The 21,800-nt window shown below is 38.3% G+C and overlaps 1 protein-coding gene across 1 annotated transcript in view; it reads left to right on the top strand.

Moving 5' to 3' along the window:
- Positions 1-11,201: 11,201 nt before the first annotated feature.
- b4galt2 (UDP-Gal:betaGlcNAc beta 1,4- galactosyltransferase, polypeptide 2) overlaps positions 11,202-21,800 on the top strand; it is a 168,628-nt gene continuing 158,029 nt past the window's right edge. The window contains exon 1 of the mRNA XM_020929217.2: positions 11,202-11,541. Within this exon, the coding sequence (XP_020784876.1) occupies positions 11,202-11,541 (340 nt within the window). The remainder of the gene's footprint in view (positions 11,542-21,800) is intronic.

Consider the following 21,800-nt stretch of genomic DNA (forward strand, 5'->3'; position numbering starts at 1 on the left):
TTTCAAGATTTTTCTTTAATTCACACAACAATATTAACAACGCACAATACGAGGTATGTATTCAGTTACATCTCAAAGAATGTTTTTATTTATGTCAGCACAATACAGTTTGTCTGTTATGAAGCCTTTTTTATCCTTTTCATTAATGTAATATTAAAGAACTATTTATAAGATAATCATTTAGTAGGAGTGCAACAATATCGTAATAAGTGTCACGATACGATATCATCACAGTATGAACCTCACAGTACAATATTTTTTGCAATATCAATATTGTGGGGATTAGGGATGTAACAATATCCAAATCTCTCTGTATGATATTTTCACGATACACATCTCATGGTACGATATTTATTGCGATATTTTGTGGAGGCTAACAAAACTGTTAACTGTTAATATGCTACTTTTTCCTCTTAAAATGCCTTGACAAGGGTTAATCCAAAGAACTAAGACTTAAAAGTGCTTAGAACTGTTATTTCTTCATGTAGTCTGCACTGAAATGGTGCAAAGGATCATGGTCTGTGTAGTTCCCTCTGTCCTTTTTTAGCTATTGCTGCACCATAACTCTTAATTCAAGCAAAGAGACTTGTAATTCGATATATTGTTGTGAGAACTTTGATGATACAACATCACAATATTTTGGTTATTATTACATCCCTATAATTTAGTTTTACATTTGGCACTTGTTTACAGACTGATATTGCCAGGAGGTCATAGGGCTCTGACAGACTGTAGAAAATGGATATTCTCTGGTCCCATTGTTGAGTCAGGTTTAAGGGGCAGGTGTGTGTCTTTGTGCTGCTCAAGACTTTGTCCTAAAAGCAGGTGGTTGTCATGGTGACACAGTGTGAGTCTTATTTGGCGTCATCAAAAGGGCTGTTCAGTCTTGAGCCGATTTTATCCAAGAGGAGAAGAGGGACATAGGACCAGAATTAAACTTTGAGAAATGCATGTTTTTCAGTGACAGAAAACAATGCTAGTTTAAAATTATGTTTATAAAATACTGACTTTCAAATCTACCACATTTAGGAGAAAACAGATTATGTACTAATCACAAATGAACCCAAATTTTTAGGGATGTAACAATATCCAGATAATATGCATCTTCCATTACTATATTTATTGTGATATTTTGTAAAACAAAATTGTGAATATGGTACTTTTTCCTTTTAAATGTTTTGACAAGACTTTGGTTCTGTCATAATCCAAACAATTAAGTTTTAAAAGTGCTAAGAAGTTATTTCGTTATTAATCAATACTGAAATGGAGCAAAATTTTGGGCTATGTAGTTCCAAAATTTTTTTTTTTTAGCTATATTACTGCACTATAACTGTTCATTTAGAGGAACTTGTTATTCAATATGCTGTGATGGCCCTCAATATTATTGTGAGACTTTTGACAATATGATATCACGATATTTCACTTATTGTTACATCCCTATAAATTAGATGTCAAGAAAGAAATGTGTACTGCTCTAATGTGTACCTTGAACAATTTTCCTTGTACATCTTGTGTACATTTCACAATAATTACTGCAGTCAGAAAATATTCACACGTCACCATTGTACTTTTTGTCAGGCCTGGATGAATGGGCTTCAGTGGGAAGGCCACTTTGTAAATAAGATGGCTTCATTTCAAATCAATATGCAAATCACTGATCACTAGGAGGCAGATGATGATGACGACGATGCAGCAGAGACGCAAAATGATGAAATGGGTTAATGCGTTTTTCAAATGAATTATTAAAATCCAATTATATTGCAGGCTTATGAACAAAGATCTTGGCTTTGAAATCTAACAAACTGCCAATACACTTTTACAGAGTTCATAAAAAGATACTTTGAAAAACACTGTAGACCATTTGGCCAGTTGGGGGAAAAAAAAAACAAAACCAACAACAAAAAACCTGTTGTTCATACTGCTTTGTGGTGATAGTAACTTCAGACTTTTGTACTTAACTGATAATTCAATAAAATACTCAATAGATTATATTAAAAATTTAATTATAATTCTTATTTCTTACAGGATCGATACTTCTCGATACTTTAATCCAGCTCTATGTTCCAATACAGACACTTTTCCCCACCCACTGCTCCTATTGGTCAAGCTCTGTGTGTGTGACAGGTGGAATTAACCAATCAAAGCAAATTATGAACTCTCAGAACAAGTAGATGACTTTATTTACCGCTTAAAGATATTAAAGGCATTATAAAGGCTCTGTCTCTAAAAAGAAAAGGTGAAAATTTCTCTTTTTTTATTATTTATCTTTGCATTAAATTCAGTGTGTAGAAATTCTTGTTCAGTGCTCCTGGGAGGTCACCTAATTTTTTATTTTACTTTTTTGCCAAAATGTGAAAAGTAAAACTGGTATTGTTCTGTGTAACCACAACACTATAGCAAACACTAATTATTGTTAAGTTAGAACCAAAGCTGCAGCAAAAAGCAATGTTGTAAATGAACAAAACAGTCAAACACACATCTACAGCAGTGGTTTCTAAGACGACCACATCTCTTTCTTGTGGAGACTTGTTTTTCTTCCAGAGGCATGTGAAGTGGCCACGCTGTGCTCTTCCAGCCACTGCCTTGAAACTCAATAGAGGGACAGAGCTTGTTACGAAGTTCCATACATCTCTATAGAAGTCCTGGAGGCAGCAGACCGGCTTCATGTGGGCAGTTCATGTGATTATCTTGAATCATGGACAGCCTTGAATCTTATACCTAACAATGTGTCTCTCCTGTAGTTCAGCAACCGTCGTGACAGTTGTCTGTGATTCCAGTGAAACATAATTTTTTCTTGACTACCCGTCTAATCTCAAGATTGACTGATGAATATACTATCCATGGGTTAGTATGATGAAAAAGTACCACTGTTGCCATGGTGATTAACAATTTAAAGGTGTAGAATGTAAAAAAAAAAAAAAAAAAAAGAGAGAGAGAGAGTTATAGGTGAGTTTGTAGTACATTTAAATTAGAAAAGTTGAGGGGAAAATCTTATTTGCCATCTGTTGCTCTGGATTCTGAACAATCAGTATTGAAAAAAACCCCAAAACATTCAGAGTCATTTGAAAAAGCTTATTTGCTTCTTTATTTACAATTCAGGATCTGTGTGTCGTGCCTTAACGGTGCCTGGAGGGTGACTTACTGGCACCACTTAAACCACCTCCTCCTCTTCTTCTTGTTTTTTTTGTCGACTTTGGCTTGGAGCTCCTCCGCTGTGACTTTGATCTGCTGCAGCTGATCATCTGACTTGTTTAGGGACAGCTGCAGCTCTTCACATCTGAGGAGGGCAGAGGTTTTCTCATCCTCACTGTGTTTCAAAGTCATGTACAGATCCTTTTGATAGTTTTCTGGTGGAGTATGTTCTCCCCCACCGTGGCCTTGCAGATGGAGTGACATTTTTCTACCACAGCTATAAAACTTTTCTGTGAATCCAGTCATTTTGTAATTTTTGAATTTTATTGCGCTCAGTGTTCAGGCTCCCCTGCCGCTCCTGTGCCTTGTTGAGGGCCTCTTCAGCTTTCCGCTCCTGCTCAGCGAGAGCAGACTCTAGAGTGAGGGCCTGTTTGTTCCAGGTCTCCTCAGCTGTCCGCATCTCTGCTGCAAATGTAGACTCCAGGGCAAGAAGCTGCTTGTTGAGGGCCTCTTTAGCAGAGTGTCTCTCTGCTGTAAGGGTAGACTCAAAATGGAAAACTTGTGCATTCAGGGTCTCTTCAGGTGACTGTGTCTGCTCAACGAGGGCAAACTCCAAGGCAGTGACCTTCCTCTGCAGAGCCTGCTTCTCCTTGTGCGCCTTCTGGAGCTCCTGTTGGGTGCTGACCAGAAGCTTCTCTTTGGTCTCCCCCCTCTCAATGGCCTCTTGCAGAGTAGTCTTTGCCCTATTCTCTTGTTTCAACAGTTCTAGTTTCTCTGTCATTGTTTCCTTTTTCTCTCTAGCTTCACTCAGCTGTTTCTGGAGCTCCTCAAAATTCTTCTTGAGGGCTTCTTTTTGCTGGACCACCTGCTGTAACTCCCTCAGTCTCCATGTCTGTTTAAGGCTGATGTGGGGTTGTTCTTGGTGGGCTCTTTGGACTTTCTGAAGAGTAGTCTTCAGCGAACTGTTCTCTTGTTTACACTCTTCTAGTTTCTGCGTAGTCTTCATACTGGCCACCTTCAAGTACTCTATGGTGTTGTAGGCATACTTCAGCTCCTCAAAGGCACCAGAGCCGTAATAGTGGCTGTTTGCCTTCTGCATTTTCAGTTGTTCTTCGAGCTGCTTCACCTTCTCTTGGTTTCTGAGGGCGAAATACTGCTGCTCTTGGGAGTACCTCTTAAGATTCTCGTTCTCCTGGTAGAGGCCACGCACATACTCGTTCACCATCTGTCTACCCTGCTCTAACAATTGTCTTTCTGTTTGAGGAGATTTTTCCCAAACTCTATCAACTCTATCCTTTTCCTTTTTAGCTTCACTCAGCTGTTATTGTATTTACCTTCTGTACAAGCTGACCATGGCAAACATCATGTTTTCAAAATTAAATTCTAAAGCACTAATTAACAGTATTTCTGGACCTGGGCTCTTTCACACGACACAGAACTGCCCCAGGAGCACGTTGTGCTGATAGTAAAAGCACAAATACAACCAAAAATTCATGCTCTCTGTGTATTTTGACAGGAATACGCGCCTAAGCTCACGTAGAGCGTCAAAAAATAGGATGGATACTAATTTTGTGAAATCTACGTGCGCAGGACGCTCTGCTCCCTACGTGCTCCTAGCATGTGCAGGGGAGCTGCCCTCAGTTACTTTCCATTCTAAAAGTTACGCGTCCAAAAGTTGCAGTTTTTACACTCACGTAGGGCAAAATACGCATGCAGTGGAGCCAGGCCCTTAACCTTGCACCCAAGAGGACTATCTCACTAAACCAAGTATCCCGACTCCTGAGGAGGGTTAGGAAGATGGTAACATTTTTTCACTGAAGCATAACAGCTGCCTATGTCCAATAATAATGTACTTAAAGTCATGTCAAATTCAGTTTATGCATGATTACATTACTAACTATAATTTTATAACTTTTTAAATGCCGTATCCTAAATTGTGGATAATTAAACTAACATAGCATATGATGAAGTATATTTGTAAGAGATTAAAGATTAAAAAAAAAAATGACAACAAGAACTGTACCGAACCAAAAACCGCGACCTTAAACCGCAGTACGAACCGAACCGTAAATTTTGTGAACTGTGCCACCCCTAGTATTTATAAGAGAAATCCTATTCAAACATTTTCTGCGGGCGCTCTGAGAAAAGTTCAAATACAGCTTTCAAAAAACTCTGGCTGTCCTTCCACTCCAGTCAAATTTTGGACCTGAACTTTTACTCTCGATTTGCAGTTTTTGTTGCATATTGTGGACTAACCAAGCCACTTAACCTCTTCGGAGCTGGGGCCACTCAGATAAAACAGTTGAAAATAGCGAGGCGAGGAAGAACAGAAGTGGAAAGAGAAGACTGCAATTTCTCTTACACCTTTTTATTGCTGCGTTTTGGTCTGCTGACCTTTTTGAAGACAACAAAACTAAATCCCCCAGATAGTGCTTGTGGTCATGAGGACAGTAAATTGTGCGAAATGTCAGCAAATAAAACTAGGCTCTACAGGTGGAGCTAACACCTGTAGGCTTTGAACTGCTCATATTTGACTTGAGGCACGAGTATGTTTTATGTAGCATAGATTTGAACTGAAATATCTAAAGGGAAAAATGTTACGTGCAAAAAATCTTAAGTTTAATGGTGCACAATGTAACGTTTTAGTTTTTTTGTTGTTTCTATGGATATGTCATTGCTCTGCCTGGAATATTCCACAGTATGACAGCTTTATCTTACGTTTATTCAATTACAGGTGGTTTTATAGCTCAAAAATACGTAAAAAAAACAAAAAAAACAGGCATTCTGACTGTGCGTTGGGCTGCCTCTCCACAGATCTGACCTGTAACTTTGTCTGGTTTAGTCTCTATGAAGGTAGAAAAGTTTCATACTATACTGAAACCTTCCAGACAAAGCAATAACTTCTATGGAGAAATGCATTTGATGGGCCCTACACAATGCACCTTTAAGAAACGCCTTATTTGTTTGGGAAATTGTAGTTTGACACCCGGTAGCAAATTTTCAAGTGTGATATATACAGAAAATACTACAGTAAACCATAATATTCAAACTGAGACATCAACCCTATAGCAGGATAATCCCAGTGAATCCTTTTAAGAAAATATACACCTCAGATCTTTTCGTATTCCAAAAAAATTATAATAATAAAATCCCCTATACTGCAAAGAAAAGGTACACGCAATAAATGCTGAGCTGTTTGTTTCATTGAGTCGTTAAGACATATTTTACCATCATTTACTGAAAGATAAGTCGGTGCAGTAATTATCTTGAAAGGCAAAGTGCAAGAGCAGCAGCAGAAGAATAAGAATCCCATCAAAGGTAAATAAGGATTAAATAGGCTTGATACTAGGCCTAATTAAAATAAACATATTTAACTAATACTATTTGAAGGGCCCATATTATGCTATTTACTGATCCATCTTATAATGTTGTTTCCTCATCAAAAATATAGCCATAGAGTTGTTTTTGTTTCATTCACACATGTTTAACTCATAAACTCTACATATTTAGGCTGAGTTTTTCTCTCAAACAGAAAACACTGCGGCCCACTTTGTGATGTCATGTGGTAATGCAGGAAGTTGGAAGGTGTTTATAAACATACACCTTCACGAGAATAATTTGGATAATTAAAGCCTTGGAATCTACTCAATAAAAGGTAGCTGATAACTCGAAAACTACTACTTCATGACATCAAATGGTGGAACAGAGAATTTTGAGCTTTAAAGATCTAAACAGACTAATAATAAAGGATTACTCAAACATGTGTGAATGAAACAAAACACAACTTTAGATGTGTTTTTGAGGAGGTGACAACATTATTACATGGCTTTAAACTCACAAGAGTCAATTTTGCATAATATAGGACCTTTAAGTTATTATAAAACTTCTTGCTTAATGGTTTACTTCAGCAAAGAACGTTCTGACAATTTTGATTTGTTTGGTCATTCAAAATAAGTTCTGTAATAAAAGGATTTTGGTAAAATTCTTTCTTGTACAGGGCAGTAGCGGCAGATTTTGTGTGGTCCACATTTCCTAGCAGAAGATTTGAATGGCATTTTCCAGTAGCATTTTCGTGTCCTCACAGTGCCACCTCCAGGGCCAAAATGCATTACTTTGTCCTGACTCAGAGTTGCCCCCACAGTCTTGGGAGGATAGGTCAACGCTCAGAATAAATTTCCCTGTGGGGACACTTAAGTATACCTTAGCAGTTAACCTTCACCTTTAAAAAGTAATTATTTTAATGAAGAGCCTCCTGTAGGCTACGTTACATCAGCATTATGATTTCCGGTGCTGTGCCTTCATAGTCAGTTTAATTTTTAAGTGTGTTGGATAAAATGTCTTGTGGCTAAAACATATTAAATCAGCAGTAAGGAGAACTGACTGTAGACCCAAAATCTCTAAATTGAAATAATAAATTCACAATTATAGACTGAAATAAGTGTTCTAACAATATTACATGCAGCTTCTGGTACTTCATTGCTATGCTGCGTAACGACTATCGGACACTAGGGGCTCCCTGACTGCCCCGGAGCAGACCATTTCATGAAACAGAAACGGTCTCAAATCACAATTCAGTGATTTTCCAACCATGTTTGAAAATTCCCTTCAATGCTTTACATATCAGGCCTGTTTCTCTTTGCACCTGTACGATATGACCAATGAGATTTGAGTGTGTGGAGTTCTGGTTTTCCCATTTAAAAATAGAAAATAAGAAATAGTCCCAGAGGCGTGATGGTTTGGCCAGTCTGGACTCGGTTTGCACAGACAGTAAATACAGAAGCCCAAATGCATCGGAATGAGCAACTCTGTCACTCCTCATATGTTTAAGATTGCAAACACACACCTACATTCACTAAGCTGGAGTTGGCTGAAGGAGAGAAACTCAAAATGCAAAATTATTATTGTTTATGCAGCAATTTTGAATCTCTTTCCCACCAAGTAGTCGAAAATGTGTTGCTTTCGAAGGTTTATATCTGGTGATACTATCAGTACCACCGCTGACTCAAATGGTGAATGTAAAAAAATATATATATAAATCTGTCTCATATTGATGAATTAGCATTTTCAATAAAATTTTAATAATAATAATAATAATAATAATACATGCTCTTAACAACAGTGGATTGGCTGTAATGACTGGGTCTTAAATTGATTCAGATAATTTTTAACCAACTTTTTATTTTGTTACAATTACAATTTTTGCGCATTTTCTATACCCACTGGTAAGATTCTGGCGCTTCACATTTATTCTATCGGCAATATTAAAAGTGAGCATTGGTTTATCTATCTAAAACATGTTTATCTCGAAACTGTTATTATGTACTTCTGCATCATTCACTTCTCTTTCTTGTATTGATCGAAAAAGCTATAAACCTCAGATGAGCGTGGCCACTGGGAAAAGTCTAAGTGCCCTCTGTTTCCTGCTTTGTTTCTATGCTCACTTCATTGTGTATTCCCTCTTTCCATCATAAATGCCTTTTAAACCACTTGACTGGAAAAATTGACTCTGCGTGTCAATTTGGAAATGTCCCAGTCAAGGTTCCCTCATTTGTTTGGATCCGCAGATGCATTAGTTGTTAGCCCGCTCCTATCAGATTCTCACACACGCATGTGCTTGTTTTTCTTACCTCAAGCCAACCTCTAAATGTATTCTCCTGGTTTTCATCTGAGCATATCAATAAAAAGGCAAGGTCACAGAGCGCTCTCAAATGCAGCTCAAGATCGATGATATTCAGCTTTTGCGTTAAAGCGAGAATAATGTCATAAATCACTGCTTAGGTAGTGGAAAACATTCACATTTATATTTAGGAGTTTTCCCACCTTCACTGCTTCAAGTAAAGAGCCATAACATTAAACATTAACATATTTACCTCTTAAAGGTTCTATATGGTGGAAAAAATGACTCCTGTGAGCTTTTAGCCATGCTAGAATGTTGTTACCACATCAAAAAGATACCTGGAGTTGTGTTTTGTTTCATTCACACATGTTAGACTATAGAGGATTACTCAGTTTACATCTCCAAAGCTCAAAAGGCTCTGTTCCACCTTGTGATGTCATGGAGCTTTAGTTTTCAAGTTTAGGTTTTTTTTTACCTGTAGTTCAGTAGAGATGGGCAATTCCAGGGCTGAAATTATCCAAATGATTCCTCAATTGCTACATGACATCACAAGGTGGAGCAGAGTGTTTTCATTTTGAGAGAGTGTTAGTGTGTTAAACATGTGTGAATTAAACAAAACCCACCTCTGGGTATGTTGAAATGACCCAAAGCCAATTTTTTCACCCCATGCTCCTGTATCTAATCTTTTAATCATCAGTCTGAACGACACAGATCCGATCTTTTCGAATGCAACCCAGGCTACTTGGATATGTGCTCCTAAAACCAAGACATATCCGATCTTTTGACATGCGACTTCAGTCTGAACGGCCAGGTCACTTTCATCCCACCTACACATCATCAATAAGCAACAAACGTCACTATTCTGCACTGAAGTAGGTGGAAACTAGGCACTCACAAATGTACACAAACGTTCTCCTCATTAAATGAAAATTGTCTCTGAACTCTGTGTGGGTGAAACAGCGAAGCACAGAGAAATCCCACCACTCTTGGGTCCTTCCTACGGACATTGCTGCCTCTGCCCCACAAAACACCATGGCCAAAAACATTGTCCTTCTTCTAAATCTGCTCCTTAAAACAAATAAGCTATACATGTTCTGGCTCCAGTACGACATCAGCTTTAATACTGCCAGGTGTGTGGTGTCATCGTGTCCTCCAGTGCGCATGCGGAACACTTTTGGGGCATTTAAAGTTCACACTGGAGATCACATACAAGTCGCATTTAATTGTAAATGTGAACGACCTCGCAAAAACATCAGATTTCACAAAAAAACCTGAATTGAGCATTAAGCCCTGCAGTAGCCTACTTTTAAATTACGTTACAATCATTTAACAGTTTTTTGAACTTTGGAGTCTTTCTTGTTTGTTTGAAATTAATATTAAAAGCCATATTTATTTGTTTTGTATAAGACAAAATTGTAGTTGTTAAATGTGTTCAATGTAGTTGTTCATTTTGCCATATCTTCAAGCCCAAGCCAATGTTCTTCTATGAAACATCTTTCTCTATACATTACAATTTGAAGTTTAGACTGGTTGATTGACATATTACATTTATTCTCTGTTCTGTTTCTTCCATTAGGTGCCTGATATTTTACACCTCAGAAGTGACCGGGAGCCATCTTGATGGACAGAGCACCTGACCTTTCCGCTCCATAATGAATGTTTGGCACCTCTCGTGAACCACTGCAACTTCAGAGCTCCAGGTTCAGACTGATTGGACTGGCCTTTGGATAACACGGGACTGATATATGATTCAGCGTAGGACATACCCGCCAGTGTTTTGCACCACAATGCCATTTTGTAGGAATAATACTACTTTGAGGGCATATCCATAGCTATACAGAAAAGTCAGTTACCTCTGTCATGCAGGAATTTGCTACTCAAAATTGCCCAGTAACATTTTACCATAAATTTTCTGCAAGTGCTAATAATAACTCAAATTGACTACCATTTATTTCTGGACATACACATTTACTTTGCGAAGCCATGGTCCTCCAAGATGACAACTAGCTAGGCATAGCTAGTAACATTTTCCTCCCATATTGTAATCATAACATTTTGGGAAGAATTCAATAAATATATAAACCATTTTTACAACTTTTTGTCATGCATGAAATAGGATGCTAACATTTTGTTTGTGACCCAATGCTCCTTGAAAGCGACCTAACTAGCACAGTGTAACTAATCAATTTTTCTTTCAAATTAGTCCTGCTTTTATCCCTTCATTGCCATCAATAGCAACATTTAAAATCCAATTACTTATACAATGCAAAAGGTTACAAATAAACTACCATATCTTCATGACCCCATGTCATCTGAAGACGCTTGCTGATCAAGTGACACTAATCACTTTCGTAATCTTGCTCACATACTAGCTAACATGGCTAACAGGATGAATGCATGCCCCTGAGCGTAACCGTCCAGCGTCACCGTGGCTGGGTCCCTGTCCTCGGCCATGACCCGGCTGATGTTGGGCCGGACTCTGGAGCGCATCTGCAAAGGCGTGCTGCTGCTATGCCTGCTCCACTTCCTCATTATGATGATCCTGTATTTCGACGTGTACTCCCAGCGCTTTGACCTCTTTAGTCGCTTCAATAATGGACGCAACGGCTCCAGGAACAATATCAGCAGCAGCGGGCATCATTATTACTACTACAATCTGTCCAGGCCCAATGGGACGATGGCCAGTTTCTTAGCGACCGGAGAGCAGGTCGGAATAAGCACGCAGGCGGAGACCAATCAGACGCCTTCACCCAAACCTCTGCCCCCCTGCCCCGAGAACCCGCCTGGACTGGGTGAGTGGAAATTATTTTACCTTTTAACTCTGCCTCAGAGGTGGATGAAGTACTCACTTGTGTGACTTAAGTAAAACTACAGATACTGGGGCAAAAGATTACTGTAAAGTAAAACTATCAAATGAAAAAATCTACTTAGTAAAACTATTAAAGTACCTGTGTAAAATATGTACTTTCAAGAGTAAAAAGTAAAAGTATTTTGCAGAGATTTTTAGAACTATTAAAGCATCAAATGTGGTGATTTTGATGATTTTAAGGGATTCAGTCAGTTTTTTTGTGTGCGTGTGTGTATTAGGTTTGTTCAAAGTTGGGATATTAACTCAAATGAAATGGTCAGAAGTAAAACAGAAGTAAAAGCTAAAAGTATCAACTGTAAAATGTACTTATGTAAAATTTTTAGGTATCTGTACTTTACTTAAGTATCGGACTTTTACTTTTGTACTTTGTTATTTCTTTTTTTTTTTTACTATATGATTAGATTTGAGCTGTAGAAGGTTGAATTAATAACTTCTGTGATTCATTACAGATGCAAACTAAGTACTAAAGTGTTTCATTCTTCTCTTTATTTATTGCATTTTTTTATTGCAGTATTGCACATTTAGAATATTTTTTGTGGTTTAAATCTGCTCTCGGGTTATTGTGTCAGTGGCATAAATTACTTTCAGTATTATCGTCTATATTTAGTTCAATATATCGAACTTCAAAATTTGTTATCGTGACAGGCCTGCTTCTAACAAAAAAAAAGCTGTGGTTTTTCATATAGTTTCCTCTGGCTATTGTATTCCTTGTTATCTGTCTGCTATTATCCATGCTCTTGCACACAAAAAAATATCTGCTATTCCTGCTGCTAAAAGTAATTTGCAGCTTGGTATGATTGTAGTTGTGTAGAATTCACACACTTAAAGTCATATTTTGCATTGTGCTTTAGATCGCACCGGGTTACAATCTTTTTTCAGGGACTACTTTTCTGCATCTTTAATAGAATGTAAAAAGTGGATTTTTTATTATTGAAAATCCTAGTCTAGTTCTAATTTGACATGCCTTGAAATCTGTGGATAATATACATTCAGTGTTGTACTTGACTTGTATTGTGTAACTTTTCTGGTGAAGGGTCCATGGAGATGTTATTGCTTTGTCTGGATGTGTCACAACCTTTTTATCATCATGGAGACCAAACCAAGACCAAGTTACGGGTCAGATCTGTGGAGAGGTGACCCACGCTTACAGTCAGAATGCCTGTTTTTCTGGGTATTTTTGAGCTATAAAACCACCTGTTGATAAATATACAGCTGTTTAATGTCATACTGTGGAACATTCTAGGCAGAGGAGTGACATCTCCATAGAAACAAGCAGGTGACAGACCTCCAACCGAAAAGTTACATAGTACACCTTTAAGTGAGTTTATCTTTTCTAACTGAATTGAATGAAAAACACTTTCTTTTTTTTTTTTTTTTTTTACCAAACCAGGTAAGGACACCGTGCATACTTGTACCCTACTTATTTTCATGTGCATTATATTATAGCGTTTTTCTCACTTGACTTCCTTTAATAATGTATTCTCAATGACCACTAAAGCATTTTCAAGCATGTGTATTGATTGGAACTAACGATTCATACCACCATAATCTTTAGGATAATAGAATTTCAACACTGCATTTCAATTGTCCCAGGACAACACTTGCATATATTGAGCACGTGTTGATATTTCTTCCCCAGGCTACCACTAATTGTCTTTCTCTGCCTATTAGTTTGAACTGTTTGTCTATTCAGCCTGATTTGTTTAGTGTTAGTCGGTACAGACTTTGTAGCCTGTGCGATAAAACTGGGAGGATTTGCTCTCCATCGATTAATGTAATGAATAGTGAGGGTTAAGACCTTGATTGGATTCTGAAACTGGAGCATTCCTACGTTATATTGTGCATTTCCAGTCTGTGGCTAATTAGCGGAAGAGCAAGTGTATAGCTGTAATGTTGTTTTTCTGGGTCATAAAATGGATTTATTGTCAAAGATTTAGCGTCTGGTAGTTCAGCCTTATAGACTCGCAATGAAGCCATTAAAAGATCCAAGCGGACAGACATGCAAATACAGCAGCAAGGATGCCAACAATTTATAGACTTTTTCCCTTTTGTTAAGAGTATTTTTAAAGCTTATCTAATACTACTATGCTTTATTTGTTGGAAATGTCATACTTCAGAGCTCTAGAGTTGTGAGTGGGTAATAGCATTGTGAAATATTTATGCATTTTGCTTCTGCTTGAAAAACTTGACATGATCTGTTATGAAAAAATTATGTCAGAGAAAAGTAGATTTGAAGTGTTACTAGAAAGTTTTGCATCATCCACAAATCCCATAATCCTCTTTGGGTCCAGGTTCTTTATCAGTCCATCAATAGCGATGATTATGACGCGCTATGATGTGGTTTGACGTGGTTTGCAATTTGGACAATGTGGCAACCTTGAAAATATAGCGGCTACGATTAATTGGAATAATCGCAACTAGTCAACTATATTAAACTAATCGTTAGGATATTTTTATAATAGTGAGTGGTATCTGGACTATACAGACCCAAAAATACACGTCAAAAGACCCTTTTTTATAGCAAAATGACTAAATGTCAAGAAAAATAAAATAAAATAAAAAATTAAAGACATTTTCTGATTTTTTTTTTTTTTTTTTTACTTAAAGGTACACTGTAAATTTTCTCTCCACCACCTGCTTAACTCCATGTTCATTTGTCTTCCTGAAATGTTCTCCAGTATGGCATTTAATTTAAGTATCTCCATGGAAACAAGAAGGCCACATCATTATGCCAAGTTACAGGTCAGATCTGTGGAGAAGTGGACCCGCTCACAGAAATAATGCATATTTTGCAGTAGTTTTGAGAAATAAAAAACACCAGAAATACCAGATATAATACCAGATATAACTGTTTAATGTCATACTGTGGAACATCCCAGCTAAAGCAATAACATCTCCACAAGCAGGTGACGGACCCTCCACCAGAAAAGTTGCACAGTGCGCTTTTAACATAATAATTAAACAGTGCATGGATATTTTACAATTAGGACAAGTCATATTCACCTAAAGATTCACCAAATAAACAAAAACAAAACCCAGAGGATTGCACCCCAGGATCCTTTCTAAATATCAGAATTGCTATTACCTACTCTGCCACTGTACACCATAGCAAGAACAATCGTAGAATTATAGTATTTGTTATGCTTTTTGATGATATTTCAAATGGTTGTATAATTGTCCCATGCTCTAGTGTTTTACCGACTTTTTCGGTCCAGAGGTGCAGTTCATCTCAGCTCATTAGCATCAGTAGCCCTTAACTCAACAAACGAGAGGTTGATGGAGTCAGATTAAGCCTGGGGTTTACTAAATCTATAATTACACAGTGGACACCTCTCTCCCTGTGGCTGCTCACTCTGCTTGTCCCACTGCCGGATACCTGATTTAAAAACTCCAGCTACTGTTCATCCTTTGTTTATCTTTTAAATCGCCCTTCACTGGGTTTTAATATGAGGACTGCATAACAAGTGGGAAAAATATATCATCGAATTAGACTGTTGTTAACCAGGAGAGTGCAATCAAAGCGTAGTGAGATAATATTTAGTTTTTCTCGCTATGGTCACAGTCGTGTGGTAGTGATTAGCCAGCAGAGGACACATCGTGTAGAATGTACTGATGTAATTTTGTGTTATTATTTCTAGGGCTGGGCGATGAGGGAAAAAAAAGAAGGATATTTTTTTCCCCATGTTGCTTGATCTTAATTTTTGATTTGATCTGCTTCTATCTTATTGAAAACATAGTTCCGCATGCTCTGACTGATTAATATGCACTTGCCTTATCATCGAGGCCAAAGTTTAGATTGCGACTTCACTTAAAATTTTTGGCACAGCCCTACTTATTGCTGATATTTATTGGTATAAATCTATAAATTTGCATCAACTTTATCCGCTCTTTGAGTGAAGACAAAGTTAAGTGTTTTCCATTGGTGTAATATTAATTTTCCTAATAAACCACTAAACCTTTTCCTAGTGTTTTGATTAGTTGTAATGATCGATTCGCCAGGCTGGTGCCACCTAGTGCCTCCACTCAATTTCATTTCTCTCCAGCGACGAGGTCAGGAATTTGAATACACTAGACGGAAGTGCAAGTTTGTGCACCAGCCAATCAGTGAACGGCCATACATTCTCGAGACGGAAGATTTAAAGCTGGAACAAAGAGAATGTTTGGTGAATTTTATCAAGGGGAAAGACGTTATTGCCCTTCTTCCTACAGGATTTGGGAAAAGCTTAATATACCAGTTAGCCTCATTAGTGGCGCATTACATAAGTCACAACCAAATAGCAGTGACTGGTTAAATTAAAAAAAAGTACCCACCTACTGTTGAGGGAATGAATTCTAAAGCCAGACGGTTTCCACGAAGTGAAACCGGCTGATGAATCGATACTTTGACCTAACAGAATTTCAACATGTCTGCTTTCCAATTCTCCCTGGACAACACTTGCATATATTGAGCATCTCTTGGCAGTTCTTTTTTGCTGCTACCTTGTATGCCAACCAGTACCTACTATTATCTTTCTCAACCTTGTAGTTTGATCGTTTGTCTAGTCAGCCTCTAGTCTTTGTTGCAGTTAAGTCTGGTTTTGAGTAAAAATACCTAAACCTCTTCCCACACACTTCTTCCTCTTCCTTTTTGTAGAATGATTTTATTCTCAAACCTCTTTCTAGGACATATTTTTCACTTGCAATAGCACACTCATTTTGCTGTTTGCATGGGCACTGTAATTGGTACCTGAGCATTTCTTTTATATTATAAGACTCTGTAGGTGTGTAATACATTTGTAATCGTCCCAAATATGCCCACCAGCACTTTTGTCATGAAGTAAATACATGTTGCTTCTTATTTCTCCCCACACCTGCAGTATCTGTAAATGAGCTCTCAGAATGTAATCCCTCGCGAGTACTATTGTGGTGGTCAACACTTTCTCCCTCTTCTTCTTTTTCCTGATTGCTTTTCTGTTTTGATAATGAGCTATGCAACGTGCTTTGAAAACAGGAGTTGGAGATAAAGCTGTCAACCTGATTTGCTTGACTCCGAGCTCTGCTGAATCTATTATTTGGCCTGGAATTGGCTGTGCACAGGTGTAGTGTTGACGCTTATCTCTCCCGTTCCCGCGGTGATGGAGGAGAGGTTGCCCGGGGGACGTAAAGAGCTCAGCAGCGGCATAGAAAGAGCTCTGTTTTCCGTTCACAGGTGCTCCGACCAGCAAGCGGGTATGAAGTTTTGGGATGGAGTGAGCGAGCCAAAGGAAGGAGCTGGAGAGGTGGTGATATGGAGAGAGAAGAGAGGAGGATGGATGGATAGATAGAGGACGAAAAGAAAGAAAGAGACACAGACAAACAAACAGGCTCTTGGCTTTCCCACTACTGCAGCTGACAGGTGCGGCCGGGAGCCACTCTGGTCCAGGGAGGCAGGCTCAACAGCTATCGTGGGAGAAAATGTGAAGAATTGAGTGATTCTGCTCCAGTAACCCACGAGCAGACAATATTAAGACATTTTAATCCATTTAAAACCAGTCAGGATAGCATTCAAACACACCTCTAGAAGTACACAGGAAAACTATGTCATTAAGTTAAGTTATTATTTGGAATTTTTGGTTAGAAACCACCCTGGAAAATTTTTTAGTAACTTGAAGTAGCCTTAGAATTGATAGAAGAGGCGTGACGCTGGAGTTCTAACTCAGGAGAAGTTTATTTACCATTAATTCAGAATCCAGCGCTTGGAGACATGAACTATCAAGACACTGTGATAGTGTTGTCCATTCTTCTGTTGTAGGGAGTATTATACATCTGATGATATAGGCCAAGATGAACAAGGACTGAGCTGGCAGAGAGTTCAAGGTGCGCACACAAAGATACAATGGGCATACAAAACACACCGTGAAATAAACATGGTAAAAAGATGAATTACCAAAAATATTTAAAGAAGACATGCTGTGCTTGTGTCTCCTGCATAGTTATAATCTATGACATCTGAATATCATTATGTTGTAATCTGCACATTTTAAATCACTATATTCATCTAAAATGACTTAATAAAAGAAACAAGTCTGAAGCTGTGATGCCCCCTGGGAGCTGACATCAGTGTAAATGCCATCACAAAACAGAGCAGCACTGCTGTGTGCACTTGTGATGGATCGCTGAACCAAATATAACATGGTTAAAAGCTCTGAATAGTGAACTTTGCATAATAGGTCCATTTTAGAAACAATTGGTGTTACTGGTGTAAATGGAGCTCATAGATAATTTGAACAGTCTGTGTTTAAAACCAGCTTGTGTCTTTAAAGGTGCAGTGTGTAACTTTTCTTGCATAGGGTCATGTTTGATGTAGATATTATCACTTTGCCTGGAATATTGCGTACAGTTTTGAACCGCTGGATAAAGGCTATTGAGGTAAACTTCTACTGCTGCTATTGCTTTGTACCACTTTTATTTATTCATCCATTTCTTACCTCAAGCCAATTCCCACAATTCCCAGATGATGGGATGACTGTTGACTATATTTGCTGAAACATGTAAGCATTGATCTGATCTCACCACACCGGCCTCCCTTTCACCTGCTGTGGAGCCTCCATTTAACAGATGTGAGTTAGCTTTTTCCTTTGAGTTTAATGAACTGTTTGTCGATAGGAGCATTTGCTGTCACAGTGGGGTCATCATTATAGGTCCCTTTTGTTCAGTAACTCCTTTTTTTTAAATAAAAGACTTCTATAAATCCAACTGTATGAAGTATTTTATCCTTTATAGAGTTGGACAGTGCATCATACAAGACAATGAATGAATGGATGTTCCACAGTATGGCATTATCTGAGACATGGAGGTGGCACCAACATTTTTAAACATATTTTTAGTTCTTGCGACATCTAGTGTCTTCCTACCTTCTCCACTCTCGGCTAATTCTTTTGCATTGTGCACTGTCTACCTTTTCTGGTGGAGGGTCCATCAGATGTTTTTCTCCATGGAGATGTCATTGCTTTGTCTGGAATGTTTCACAGTATTGTATTAAACCTTTCTATCTTCATGGAGACCAAACCAGATCAAGTTACAAGTCAGATCTGTGGTGAGGCAACCCTCCTGTCAGAATGCCTGTTTTTCTCTGTATTTTTGAGCTGTAAAACCACCTGTAACTTAATAAATGTAAGGTAGAGCTGTTTAATGTCATACTGTGGAACATTCCAGTCAGAGCCATGGCAAATCCATAGAAACAGATGATGGACACATTTCACCTTGAACGCTTAAACTTTATTATATATTCCTTGCATTAATCACTTCCTCCCACTCCAACATGTTCCTCAGTGGGAGGTTAAAAGCTATTTCCTCAGTCCTTGTCTTAATTGGATGCTCAACAGGGTTTTTTCCAATCAAACGTAATTAACAAGAATTAACTGTCTCCTCACGACGTAGTAGTAGACGGGCATCTGGTTTGTTTTTATGCTAGCGCTAAACAACATTGATTGCTCCTTTCTCACTTCACCTGGCAACAGCGTAAACCCAAATAATGCCAGGCATAAATATTATTCATCGTCAAGAGTTTGGCAGTATGTTTTAAAATGCAAAACAGCTGAGACATCACACGCTTGTCTTGTTGTATCCAGAGCAGAAATAGCAACCGACAGATGGGGCTTTAGTATAGTGTGAGTTTGCATGTCTCTAAGGGGACAATTAAGAAGACATATTTTGTACATTAACTACAGCTGACTAATTATATACGTAGCAAGCTGCCAATACACAAAGGAGGACATAGAGTAGGCCGAATCTGGATAGGGTTCAGTGGAGGAGCAGTGACTGTGAGCTGAGATCCTGGCTGCAAATCCGTCAGTGTGTGGAGTTATGAGGAGAGCCGTGCTACAAATCTACTGTCTATACTGTTTTATTAGGCTTGATACATTGACTGGGTATGGGAAAGGACGGCCTACCTAATCAAATGTGATGAATATACTTTGGAAATGGACTCTGACAGGTGTTGGTGATAATGTCGGGACTAGCTCAGAGCCACTCATGATGTTACTGGTTTGGAGTGTAGGATTTGGGTTCAGCTTTGATTACAGCTGTATTTATGGGATGATTTGTGAACTCACACATGTATTAAACTACTGGATTGTTGCTGGTACTGGGTTAGAATGATTTGGTCCCGAAGGTTGACAGATCATTTCTTGGGGCAATATTTTAGGCTGGGGTTTCTTAGCAAATCTGAAGAAATAAAGGACCCTAAATGCTAATCATCCTTATCTATCTTCAGTAATTATAAAGTTCTGTTGGAATCAAAATATTAGCTAAATAATTCCTGTGGTTCTACCCAATTTACATCCATGTAATTGAGGAAAATTGTCTTGCCCCATTACCGGTAGTAAAAGCAGCTCTTGGAGTTGTAATAAGACATCAGCTGCCTAGCCAGGCTGGAGCCACCTAGTGCCTCTGCTCAATTTCTTTTCTCTCCAGCAACTAGGTCAGGACTCGGAATGCACTAGACGGTTTGCAAGAACCCCTTAAGTTGTAAACTGCACACCAGCCAATCAGAGAAGAGCTGTGAAGCCATAATGTCAAACTCAAGTGCCTATCTGGGTCCCTTTTGTGGTACATTACAACAGTAAACAAACCGGCTGAAATGGATGTAGCCGACGCCATGCATTCTGTGATGGCAACAATTCCCGATATCGAGGATTTAAAGCCAGAATAAAGGGAATGTTTGGTGAATTTTATCAAGGGGAAAGACGTTATTGCCCTTCTTCCTGCGGGATTTGGCGCTATTTGGTCATGATGTTTGTAATATACATCATGACCAAATAGCAGCGTTTGGCTAAATAAAAAAGTACCCGCCTACCGTCAAGCAAACAAATCCTAATGCTGCTTTGTGCTGTTAGCATACTAATGTTCATTAGCATTGCCTCAAAACTTCTGACAATTGTGAAATGTGCCCTGAAACATTAGAATACTAGGAATGTGTCTGGAAAATGAGAATTGAATTTGGGCAACTAGTTTTGTCTTTCACATTCTTAAGTCCAAGCCTTAGCTAACACAAAATATCCCAAAATATCCCATGCCTAGTTGTTTTGGCAGTACCATCAAATTTATTTTTTTTTTCAATGCAGTTTCCTGATTCTTCAAACTCTGGCACATTTTCTACTTGCTCTAAAGTTCTTGTTTACTTCTGGGACAACAGCACTCCCACACTGGAAGACTTTGAGCATTTCTTTTTACTAGAAAGACTGTATCAGTGCTTGGGAAAAATAGCTGAATTTCCAAGTCCAATTCTAACCACTAAGCTTGAACATGACTGATTTTGGCCTTTTAATTAAACAATCTTTTGATTACTGTACAATTCCATGGACATAGTGTATCTGAGCTCTTAGCTTTGAATGAGGCCACTCAGACAATAGTTGTGCAGTTCTCTACAATGGCCCACAGTGTCCTTCATATTTTTACTATATATGGTTTGGCTACACATGGAAAAACATAATACTATTGCTATTTCCTTTCTGTTTGTGCAGTGCTTTTCTAATGTGCAAGGACAACTGCTGGCTGCATTTAGAGATTAGCTGAATGTTTCTCCACAGTCTTAACCTCCAAATCACAGCATGTCACAGAACCAATAATCTCACCGAATCAATAAATTATGTTTGTCATCTTTTATATGATTTCAAAACCACAGCTGTATTTTTATTTATCTAACCCAAAACAAATCTCTGTTTAGGGAATAAAATGAACACTCTTTTCAACTTAATTTTCAACTTCCATAAAGATGCCGCCTTGTTTTATTCATAGCTGGGAAATCATTTGAAAGTAGCGACGCGTCTCTTGTAACTTTCCATATATGTCCCTTGTGGGCAAAACTACTGGGAATATTCAGAACCTATTTCATCCTCCCTTCTGGCGGTATGTAAAATTACTGTTGAAGCTCTTTTAAGTCAGATGAATCTCGAGAGGCCAGACCCGTATCACCTCCACGACCCTTGAGAATACATACTAACCTCTGCTTACAATTTAAACGAGGTCTTTTGACTCAGGCTTAAAACAAAGCTGCTCTATTGGCGGTGGAGCTATAGGCTGTCTGAGGTTATCGGTAGCTCAGGTGCAGGCTGCAGATAGTGACGTTATCAGAGAGGAAAACGTGTTGAGTTAAACAACACCTCTCTGCCTCACGCTGTCATAAATAATTATAGACTTAGAAAGCAGCTGGATATAGGGATT

Source organism: Boleophthalmus pectinirostris, unplaced genomic scaffold (assembly GCF_026225935.1).
Source record: "Boleophthalmus pectinirostris isolate CB_2022bp ecotype Guang Dong unplaced genomic scaffold, ASM2622593v1 HiC_scaffold_16, whole genome shotgun sequence".
Taxonomy (NCBI): domain Eukaryota; kingdom Metazoa; phylum Chordata; class Actinopteri; order Gobiiformes; family Gobiidae; genus Boleophthalmus; species Boleophthalmus pectinirostris.